The 12,332-nt window shown below is 36.8% G+C and overlaps 1 protein-coding gene across 1 annotated transcript; it reads left to right on the top strand.

Moving 5' to 3' along the window:
• Positions 1 to 5,623: 5,623 nt before the first annotated feature.
• LOC131798570 (ras-related protein Rab-10-like) lies at positions 5,624 to 12,332 on the top strand. The gene is made up of 6 exons (XM_059116232.2): positions 5,624 to 5,876; positions 9,579 to 9,639; positions 10,134 to 10,194; positions 10,527 to 10,604; positions 10,961 to 11,047; positions 11,682 to 12,332. The coding sequence occupies exons 1-6, from the start codon at positions 5,750 to 5,752 to the stop codon at positions 11,862 to 11,864; spliced, it is 597 nt and encodes a 198-aa protein (XP_058972215.2). The 5' UTR covers positions 5,624 to 5,749; the 3' UTR covers positions 11,865 to 12,332.

Here is a 12,332-nt window from a genome sequence, read left to right as displayed (position 1 = left end):
GTCCTTTTCTTACCAGGCAGAAGGGGTGGCATCTTTTAAAGGTGTGAGAGGGTTCTTTTAAGTACCATTAAAAGCTGGATTATAAATGCATAACTTGAAATGAGTTTTGTTGTTGGAAAAGCCAAATTGTGACGTGAGCAGGGTAAAAATAATGGATTTGGGGCAAAACATAGGAAAATTTAAGAATAGCCACAAGTGTACTATTTTTCACCTCTATGGCCTTATATTTTTATGGTCTAAGGCCATAGGTACGTTATATACGTGGACTTAGTGTGCACTTTGGATATGGTATATATCACTGAAATTCTCCGTTGGAAAGGATTGCAGGCGCTCTCCGTGTTATAGTTCTCAGGCCCTCATGAGACTTGCCGCTCGGGTTTTAAACGACATGCATTTATTTTGTCGAAAACCTACCATATTTAAAACGGAAACAATTTCAGCGTCTCAAATATTAGATCAATTTTGGTCTACCAAGCCGAAACAAAAGACACAATCACTTTGGAGGTTTCGATTAGAAGTGAGGAGTAGATCTATCAGAAAGGCAGGAAACTGATAAAGAGGGGAAATCAGTTACTGAAGCATTTATGGTCCTTGATTGGTTCTTTGGCTCGATTACCATACACTGTTCAGGAAACTAGCCTTTGCCATATAAGGCTGTACACAGCTATACAGAGCTCTACAAAGCTATACACAGCTTTACACTGCTATACACGGCCATACACAGCTATACAGGGCCATATTAGGCTATACACAGCTATAAAGAGCTAGACACGGCTATACAAAGATATACACAGCTATACACGGTTATACAGGGCTATAAACAGCTATACACACCCATACAGAGATGTGCAAAAATGGTTGAAAGAAATATTGACTTCCCGTTGCTATTCTATTGAACGCTCGTGATCGAAATCGTTTTCAATATTGCTGTAACGATTCAATTTGCATCAGATTTATTTGTTCCTGAAAGGTGGAGGATTAGGCACATCAAAAACGAAATTAAAGGCGTCCGCAATTGTGTCTTCTAGAGTAAAAATAAACTAAATAGGCTAACACCTTAATTTCCGCGGGTGTTGAGTTGAAATGGCGTTACTCTCAAAAATTATATTGTTAAACCTTACTCAGGGATCAGTTTGTCATCTAATAGGTATAAAAATGCCGTAAAATGGATTTTCATAAAATTTATTGAATTTTTAATCCGGAATAGGCCGTAAATTTCACTTAAGTGCTCAAGCGATCGTAGAAAAACCTGCAGAGCTAAACGAAAAATGTTATCCACTACTTAGTTGTTAATTCAAATAGCAGCAATTGAAGCAAATGCAGACTCTCTTCTTAAGTCTTCCTGTAACAGGTAACCTGTTCTTTTGAATCATTCTATCTTTTTTTTACACACAAATTGTCTTTTTCACGTGTTTATTTCTTTGATAACACTCTTTTACAACAAGTAAAAAAGAGAATGCCGTCAATGAGGGAATGCAGAACTATCGTTGAAATACGAGTAATTCAGAAAACTACTGTGGTCAATTGAACAAGCAACAAAATGTACTTATTCTGAAGCAATCCAACATGAACGAGTTCGCATACGACTATGTAATCTATGTAATCACTCAATTTTGACACAAAGCTGTATTTTCTTAGTAATTTCTCTGTGGATTAATAGTGTGGATTAGAAATCAGGAATCACTGGTCATCTTTTCTCGTGTTTTTCATCCATTAGAGTCTGATTGGACATGAGATCTGACAAGAGTAACTTTTTGAAAACATTCTTTTAGCATAAAGAACGGATTTAAAAGGTAACGGAAGTGAAACCTTCAAAAATTTCATTGAACAGGATAGAGTAGTCTTATCTTATGTGTATTTTACGAATCAATGCTTCTTAGGTGCGCTATTTTAACCGCGATCTGTGCTGTAGACTTCGCAGCTATGTTTTAAGACATGTCCATAACAGTAGGAGACAAATCATGCAATCTTTTTGAATTTATGGAAAGTCCCTGACTTAGCAACACGTCCCGGCAAACCATCAAACAAAGCGTTTCAATGTTTCTCCAGGTTCAACAATCCACCCCTGTATTTTAACCTATTATGATCTTTCACCCCTTTTTCCATGGAGAGACGGTCGCCCTATTTCGCTTCTTCCGTTTTAGGGGTTTTTCCCGGGTCAGCACGAGCTTGAAGAAGTTTCCGCAATTAAAGCATCTGCAGGCTTCGGTGCATCCTATGCCACCCGCTACACACGAACACTTATACTTGCGGAGACCGTCTTGACACGACTTGTGACTTGCATTTAGTTCTCTAGCCCTTTTGCTTTTTTTTTTTCCGTCTCCGCACCTACAGCCTCTCTTCAGACTCTTTTTTATTATCACAACTTCATTGGAATTGCATGTATTTTGCAATTGTAACATCTACACGAGCGGGTACAAGAGTGGTTCATTTTGTGGCACGGGAATTTACCAGAAACACAGGAAATATCTGAAGACTTATTTTTCTTGTTTTTACCGCAAGGCATCTTGTTTCCTTCGCTTGTTCGTCATTATCACTTGAAACTTCTGAAACGATGAAACCATGTCAAGAATTAATACAATGGTTTTCGACAAGGTTTCGACAAGTTAAAAGTCATTAGTATATACTAAAGCAGTGGATAGCGTTGTTAGTACACACTGTTTTAGTGTGTACTAAAAAAAACTATTCGCCTCAGTGTCGTGGCTAGTAGTGGATATTTACCAAGCCGCTTCGCGGCTCGTTAAATATCCACTTCTAGCCACCTCCACTTCGATAAATAGTTATTAATTATATCTGAAATAGCCTCGATTTACAGAATTTGTTTTAGCACAAATGAAGAAGACATCGTTTTCTCCATCAAATGATTTCCGGCTCAATTTACGTAAGCATTAACAACTTAGTACTAGTACAAGACTTCAACCCAATAAAGGTGCCAAGACATCGGGAGGATCTCGAAAAATTCTCAGTTCAAACTTCGATATGTAAGGGGGTATGTAACATTATCAGAATTCACTATAGCTAGTTTAACCTGGGGTTATTTAACAGTTATTGAGTATTTTTTGTAGCATCATAGTAGCCGGACCCAGAATAATCACATGCAATGTAGATGGGTGTGGTAGTAAGGAACTCGTGTGGTAGGAATGGCACCATAGGGGTTGAAGGGAGAGTGGTAATAATCACAATTGAAATTTTCAAGAGTTTAGCTGTTGCTCTCGCGCATAAATCACCAACTTCATTTGCAAAAAATCCGTCTTGGCTAAATTTGTAAACTTCCTCTAACTCATTAACGCCGGTTGTCATCCAGTCTCTGTACTCTTCAATGTTATCAGAGGCTTCTTTCACAAACAGCTCCCTAAGTCTGCGTGTGTCGAAAGCTTCACTAATCCAAGGGAAGTGCAGTGCTCTTCGATATGTTCCCTGTATCCCCTCAAGTGTTTACTGAGCCGCGAGGTAACTGCTCTGAAAAAACAGTTTCCATTTTTTGCGATCTTGTCAACTTCAAGGTTAAAACCCGAAAGGTTCCTCATTAAATAATCCATGTGTTGAGCAGTTAAGTCTAATTTCAAAGAATCCATCTTCATCTCTCCTTCTATAAACTTTTCAGTTTTTAAACTGGTGAACCAAAGGAAAGCCAGGATATCTACCGTTTTTTTTTACATCTTTCCGTACAGGCGTCCATAAAATCTTGGAGATGTAGAACTCTTTAGATGATAAAAGCTATGATACTCCGGGTTTAAAGTTGCTCTACGAGTCCCGGAAAATTTACGTTACTCCGTGTACTCATGAAGTCCTCTGCATGAGAAGTTTCAAGTTGCTTCATGCTTCAAAGGTTACCTTCTCTAGTTATTTCAACTGGCATAACAGGCTTAGCTCTCGAGGTCAATCTATTAATTTGTCGTTTGCAATTCCAGGCAAACAGTGCACAACTCATTAGTACATTTCGCTTGTACGATTACGTAATCACAGGCATAACTCCTCTGACAACTCCACGCCCTTAATTTCATTTTTGATGTGCCTAATTCTTCGCCTTTCAGGAACAAATAAATCTGATGCAAATTGAATCGTAACAGCAATAGCTGTGTATAGCTCTTTATAGTTTTGTATAGCCTTATATGGCCCTGTATAACAATGTATAGCCGTGTATATGTGGGAATAGCTCTGTTTATCTGTGTATAACTTTGTATTGCTGTGTATAGCCCTGTGTAGCTATGTATAGTCCCATATAGCTGTGTATAACTCTGTACAGCCGTGTATAGCTGGGTATAGCCTTATATGACCCTGTATAACAATGTATAGCCCTGTATAAGTGTGTATAGCTCTGTTTATCTGTGTATAGCTTTGTATTGCTGTGTATAGCCCTGTATAGCGGTGTATAGTCCTGTATAGCTGTGTCTAGCTGTGAAGAGCCCGGTATAGCTGTGTATAGCCCTGTATAGCTTGCCCTGTATAGCTGTGTAAATCTCTTTATAGCTGTGTATAGCCTTGTATCGCCGTGTATAGCTGTGTATATCTTTGTATAGCCTTGTATAGCTGTGTATAGCTGTTTATAGCCTTATATGGCCCTGTATAACAATGTATAGCGCTTTATATGTGGGTTTAGCTCTGTTTATCTGTGTACAACTTTGTATTGCTGTGTATAGCCCTGTATAGCAGTGTATAGCCATGCATAGCCATGTATAGCTGTGTATAGCCCTGTATAGCTGTGTATAGCCCTGTATAGCTGTATTTAGCTCTGTCTAGCTGTTTATAGCCCTTTATAGCTGTGTATTGTCCTATATAGCTGTGTATATCTCTTCATAGCTGTGTATAGCAGTGTATAGCACTTTATAGCCCTGTATAGCTTTGTATATCTTTGTATAGCCGTGTATAGCTCTGTATGGCTGTGTATAGCTCTTTATACCTGTTTATAGCCTTATATGGCCCTGTATAGCTATGAATAACCCTGTATGTGTGGATATAGTTCTGGTTATCTGTGTATAGCTTTTTATTGCTGTGTATAGTCCTGTAAAGCTATGTATAGCCCTGTAAAGCCGCGTATAGCTGGGTATAGCCCCGTATAGCTGTGTATAGCCTTGTATAGCTGTGTTTAGCTCTGTCTAGCAGTGTATAGCCCTGTATAGCTGTGTATTGCCCTGTATAGCAGTGCATATCTCTTTATAGCTGTGTATAGCTCTGTATAGCTGTGTAGAGCCCTGTATAGCCTTGTATATCTTTGTATAGCCGTGTATAGCTCTGTATAGCTCTTAATAGCTGTGTATAGCCTTATATGGTCCTGTGTGGCTGTTTATAGTTCTGTATAGCTGTGTATAACCCTGTATAGCTGTATATAGCTGTGTGTATCTCTTTATAGCCCTGTATAGCTGTGTATTGCTCTGTGTAGCTCTTTATAGCTGTGTATAGCCTTGTATGGCCCTGTACAGCTGTGTATAGCTCTGCTTAGCTGTGTATAGTTGTTTATAGCCCTGTATAGCTGTTTATAACTCTGTATAGCTGTATCTAGTTCTGTTTTACACTGTATGTGTGTGTAGGATATTATATGTAAAGTATAGGAAATAATTATATGACTGTATGGAAAGTATAGGACATAATTTGCATTGGAGACAGAATAATTTATCAGTACCCTTCACTTACGTCACGTCTTGAAAGGGAGGAATATGGTCATTTTGGCTATCTATTATCTTCTGCGCACCGATTTCTTTTAGATCTGGACGAAAGACTGTGTTATCAAAATAGATCAATTTTTTTTAAAATGGCGAGGAAAAGTTATGACTACCTTTTCAAATTGATCCTTGTAGGAGACTCAGGCGTCGGGAAGACGGACATTTTATTTCGTTTCTCTGACGATGCATTTAACACGACGTTTCAAACGACGATAGGTAAGTGAAAGCGACAATGTCTCTCTGTTTAGCTGCTCTACCCGTAAGCTTATTTAACAAATAGAGAAGCCTTGACTGTGCTCTGTTCTGTTATAAAACACTTAGGAAGCGGCCAGAGCACGAAAGAAGTGTAGGGAGAAACACGAGACGTAGTCGAGTGTTTTTCCCCTCTTCTTGAGTGCTCTGGCCGCTTCAAACAGAACGGAACAGAGCACAGTCAAGGCTTCTCTATTTGTTTTATAATAAAGAATCCGTTCAATTCCCCAAGAATTACTCTAAATTTTCAAAACAAACTTTATTTCTGAAGCGAACAACAGTGTCGTCAGCATGCTCTGTACTCTCGTAAAGCATGTTACAATAAGCCAATCAGAATCCCTGTTCGGATGGTACAAATAATCTGATTGGCTGTACAAGACAAAAGCTGTCAAAGTCAAAACCATCAAAGTTCACAATCTGCGATAGGTTACAAACTAAAATAGTTCGGCAAATCGAATTTTGCCTGAAGTTTCTGTCTCTAATACAGAATCTTGAAGTGAAATGTTCAGTAAACTTCAGCCGAATAAAAAACAAAAAACTAAAAAAAACTTCAGCTCGTAAAAACACGCGAGTTTTTTCACATGACAAGGTAGAAAACAAACTGTGCAAGGCGAGTGTTTTTTGAATGAACGACAGCCGAATTTACCTGAACATGAAGATCGCTGCAGTGACTGATGTCACTTTCCACTCAACGCATCGGAAAGGATATCAGAGCAAGCTCTTATTTTTTCACTCGAAGCGCGACCGATGTAGTTTCTGAGGCTTGCTTTTCTGTTATGACCGGAGATCGCCATGGTGAGCAAGCCGCGATGGACTTCAGCATGATCATATTCGCTCTGACACCGTTATGATTGGTATGAATTTTAACAGGTATGCCAGTTTGGTTATATTTTTCATCATTTCTGTTTTGTTCTGTTTTGTTTTTGAACACCGAACTTTATATACTATACGAGTGTTAGCGGTGTTTGATTTTTATTACCGTAGGTAAGCTTGCAATCTAACTGAGCGTGAAAATCTTTAAAACTCGGAATGTCTATTTTGTTTTTCCTTTGAGGATTTTCCTATCTGCTCACGTTTTAATAACGTAAATTACGGCGCCTGGTATGTTTACAAATCTTTGTTTGGTTCTTCTGTTGCTACTTGCCGGCTCGCTTGTTCCGAAATTTCACTTTCAATTATCGAAAAAAAGCTAAAAAGTCCCGCAAAAGGTCGAACAGTACACTTTGGCAGATGGCGTGACAGCTTTAGCTCAGTTCTATGCTCTATTTTTTGTTTTATATAATAAAGAAGTAAAAAAAGTTTTAACGATGACGTCATCTATATGTCTGTCCTCCAATAGATCATAAGTGAGAACCAATCAAAACGCGTGCATAACTGAGCTTATTATATACCGGTAATTAACAAATAGATTCCAAGTTGCCGTGTGTCTGTTCAGTAATAGATCACAGATGACGTCAAAATGTGGTTAGAACAAAAAAGTGGCACACAAGGTGCAGCCGAGTGTGTCACGGATGTTCTTACCACATTTTGACGTCCTCTGTGATCTATTACTGAACAGACACACGGCAGCTTGGAATCTATTTGTTTTATATAACAAAGAATTTAAAAAAAGTTTTAATGATGACGTCATTTATACGTCTGTCCTCCAATAGATCATAATTGAGAACCAATCAGAATGCGTGCATAACTAGCCTTATTATATAATTCACAAATAGATCCCAAGTTGCTGTGCATCTGTTCAGTAATAGATCACAGATGACGTCAAAATGTGGTAAGAACAAAAAAGTGGCACACGAGGCACAGCCAAGTGTGTCCCTTTTTTGTTTTTACCACATTTTGACATCCTCTGTGATCTATTACTGAACAGATGCACGGCAACTTGGACTCTATTTGTTTTATATATTAATAAAGAATTTAAAAAAGTTTTAATGATGACATCATCTATACGTCTGTCCTCCAATAGATCATAAGTGAGAACCAATCAGAATGTGTGCATAACTGAGCTTATTATATAAACTCTCATGGAGCACGCTCTTTCAACCAATGACAGCACACGTTATATTTGAACTTTATTATAAAAACTATGTAAGTGATCTTATTGATTCTTGCTTTGATACTGCAAGGAGAAAAGCTCATTAGTCATCCTGTGTCCTGCTTACTGGACATTTCTTACCCAGATGATTCGTACCCAAAGTCGAGATGATTTGTACCCAAAACTATGTTCATTCGTACCCAACTGCCTGTTTGATAATAAAACATTTTTAATCATATCTCTCTCAAAACAATCAAAAATAAACATTTATATAAATTAGGGGTAAAGTTTCTGCACAGCCCCATACTATTGGATATGTATTGTTTTTGTCATTGTTTTCTCTATTCAAGAACTGAATGCATAGTGTAGGATGGGGCTGTGTGGAAATTTTACCTAAATCAGGACTCGTTACCTACAAAATTTTGATATCATGGCCTGATATTGCCATCATAAAACAATTTATATGTTGATGTTGGGACTTGTCAAATCATAAACTTTACAAAGTGGTGGATTGTTTGTTGTATTTTGTTAAGTCGAGCACTTAACTGTAAGACAGTTTCCCCTTCTAGTGTGATAATGGCACTTCGTATTGTATGGTAGTTGCTTTCAAGTTGTCAACAATTCCCACAACATTGATTTCCTGTGTCCCCTTTAACGAAGCCACATTTTTCACTGTACAGTTACACACTTCCATCTACCATCAATGTGTTCATTATCAAATGATTTGTTAACTTTACCAGAGAGAAAATACTTAATTCTGCTATTATCTTCAGTCAAGAAAATTAGATTAGCACACAGTTTTAATTTAGTCCATTTGATTGTGATCTTTTTTTACTTTTAGTAAAGAATACTGTATGCCTTTAATTCTGTAATTAGTGTTGACGCCTTTGGTCCATTTGTATAATTTTAATTTTTGTTTGTTAACTTTCATTCCTTAATAAAATTAATTTGTGAATTAAATAATGTGCCACTCACAGTGAAAACAATATTTGCAGGACTCCTGTGAGTGGCCACTTTATGTTCAGGTGACTCACTCTTATGAGTTTAGTGAATTGCACCACAGTGGTTAAAATCCAAAAGAGCAGTGTAAGCAATCTGCAGTTAGTAGAATTTGACAATTTTTCTGCAGATATGATAACACTTCATAACAGAAATATGATGTTTAAAAATTAGGCATGAAACACAAGTTTTTATCAACATGCTGTGTGTTTAATGCAAGGCCATTTTTTTTCTGTGAAGTATCAATTAATCTGATTTGCTGATCAACAATTTCACTATCCACATCTCACAACTCCTTAGTTTTATATTTATTTAATTCTTTACTGTGACCAAATATCATGCACCACAATGTATTATGTAATCTCCCAACAAGTGCAAAGGGATGTTGAAATACTTGATTTTTAAAATGCATTGACCAAAGAAATTGAGAGTAATCTTTAGCACAGAAGTGATTAAGTTATGACAGACAACTGTTAAATTACCATGCATTATTCCTGAAATTTTTTCACTCTCGTTCTGTGATGGCCAATATTGGTGAAACTTTTTTGTACCAGTTATTTAATTCCACATTTCTAATTGTTGCCCCAAACATTAACTTTTGCTCATGTAAATATTTAAAATCATTTTTTTTTCAGGTCTTGATTTTAAGATAAAGACCATTGAGCTTCAAGGAAAGAAGATCAAGTTGCAGATATGGTTTGTTTGCTTGTTATGCAGTCTACTTTTAAAGCTGTGTCCACAATTCCTTACCCTATTATGAAACACTAATGGTTGAGTAATTGATTAGTGATGAATTTTAACCATCTCTGAAACTTGATTTGCATGGTAGCTGTGCTGAGGCTTTTTCCAAGCCAGCCCAACTTTGTCTATTTTACTTCAATCTCTATAGAAATTTCTTTTACATACTGCTCAACAATTGTCCATATTAGACTTTGGCGAAATAGAGGACTCTTGGTTTGAAGTTTTTAGTTTGTGATCAATTGAAAATCCCACCTCAAAAAAAGCCACTTAAAATGTAAGGAGTTTTTTTTTACAACAGGAAAAAAGAAACTTTTGTGCTTCTAGAATTTTTTTGTGGGATGGAGTGGGTCTAGAAATGTACAAAGGATATATCTTGATTTTTGAACATAGGTGACACATTACTTACTAATATAGTGCATGGTTCCTTTAAATCTCTGATCACTTTGCAGGGATACAGCTGGCCAGGAGCGTTTCCACACAATTACCTCATCATATTACAGAGGAGTAATGGTGAGGTTATTCATAGTTAGGATGTTGTTGGTCTTGGTAGTCAATACTTATCTGTGATTAATAACCTTTTCATTTCCAAGAGCAGTCAGGCAATTTATTCTTTAGTTTTAATATCTAAATAATACCCCTGGCTGATGATTTCTATATTCTCATTATCTCTTCTTTCTTTGATGATACATTGATGTTGTTGGGAGAACTTGAATTTTGATTTCCCTTCTAAAGGTTGTCCTGCAAACTGACCTGCTTTGATTGAATTTCCCTTTCATTTTGCACAATGGAACAAAAAGTCATGAAATGAGTGGTGATTTTGTTGGTGATTTATTTTTATGCAGGGCGTTATGTTGGTCTATGATATCACTCAGGAGAAAACGTTTGATAACATCCCCAAGTGGCTGAGGGATATCGAGGAGGTAATATTGACATGAAAAGTTTTCTTTTCTACTTTGGCCAAGCTTATGGCTTGTGACCCCTGTATGTAACATAGTAGGAAGGTGTTAAATAAAAGCATGTTCTGGGCATCACTTTAGTAAATAAGGTGTAATGTTAATGGCAGAAAAACCTGCAAAGGAAGGTAAACATGAAGCAATGAAAAAGGAGGGAGACTTGGGACAGGCCAAAGTTCTTGCTTCTTTCCATCACTTTATGTTTGCCTTTCTCTATTGGTACAGTCATGACATATTGACTTAGAGTTGACAACTCAAGACCAATAATTATTACTTCCTCTGACTGACTGATAAGAGAAATAAAATTTTCTTGGCAATTTCAGAATGCACCTGATGTTGAAATGATGATCCTTGGTAACAAGTGTCATGTGGATGATAGAAGAGTTGTTACCAAAGAACTTGGAGAACAGGTGAATTAAGTGAACAATTGGTGCATTGTATGAGGTGCACTTTTTGATATACTGCCTCTGTTTCATATTAATGCTGTCATACCCTTTTTTATTAACTTTTGAAGAAAGCTCTTAGACAACACTCTGAAGGCCTCTATTGAAAATAAAAAACTATAATACTATTGTATTTGCATGTTCAGCCTAAACAAGGAAAACTTATTTAGTCTCCTTTGCTGGAATGACACGCTGAAATGTAAAGAGTGTTGACAAAGGCTAGAAGGTTACATTCTATGTAATCAAGGAATCTGGAGAGAATTAGTAACATCACTTATTAAAATATTTTCAAATGTACAAAAAAATTTTGACTTTGGAAACCAGTGTCCATTTTTTTAATCATGCTGATCAACATGGCTGCTTGCTTGTGATAACACAATATAGCCCATCATTTTCTCTGAACATTTAAGGGCTACTCAAAAAGATGTTCCTGACTTAAACAATGATTCAATAGTGAAAATGAAAATGATATGTTCTCTGAGGTATACTTTTCTTTTTAAAGAGTATCATAGTATTTTCCAAAGGTATTTTTTGGAGAGAGTATGTCAATTAGATGTACTGCTGCAGTAGCACTTGCTGAACAACACTCTTTTTGTCATAGATTGCCAGAGAACATGGTATTCACTTCTTCGAAACAAGCGCCAAAACCAATGTCAACATAGAACAGGCATTCTACACCCTAGCAGAAGATGTTCTAAAGAAACAATTGACCAAAGACAATGAGGAAACTTCCCAAAACATCCGTGTGAACAATATAAAAGAGAAAAAGTCTAGCTGCTTTTAAAGAGAGTTTTGACAGCAGCTATATTTTTGGTAGACAATTCACTTAAAATGTACAGTTAATTCTTATGGGGGATAGTCAGTCCCTGGAACAGAAGTGTATGTAGTTTCCATGTGTGAGATAAATGGAGAGGATGGACTTCCCACTTTCCTCACACAGAAAGTTTTAATTGGTGATGTAGTGTTTTACAATCCTCTTCTGATATTGGTAAAGAGATCAATCAATGGGCTACCTGTGAGAAATTGGTTAATCTGTGCATTTAGGGTGGGAAGAAAAGCAGTAGTAAACTTACCTTAAGTTCCAAAAGATCAATTCTCTCTAGAGATTGTCATACATTCCTTTTAATGAGAATTGCATGTAAGAGGTACATTTGGTCAACATTCAAGTGGCATAATTTGTGGTTCTTCTCCATTTGTTGCAAAATAGTAGAAAATATTATAATTCATGTCAAACATTTTTCAATAAAGTAAA

This window comes from Pocillopora verrucosa, chromosome 2, assembly GCF_036669915.1.
Source record: "Pocillopora verrucosa isolate sample1 chromosome 2, ASM3666991v2, whole genome shotgun sequence".
NCBI lineage: Eukaryota > Metazoa > Cnidaria > Anthozoa > Scleractinia > Pocilloporidae > Pocillopora > Pocillopora verrucosa.
This window is presented reverse-complemented; position numbering and strand designations above follow the sequence as displayed.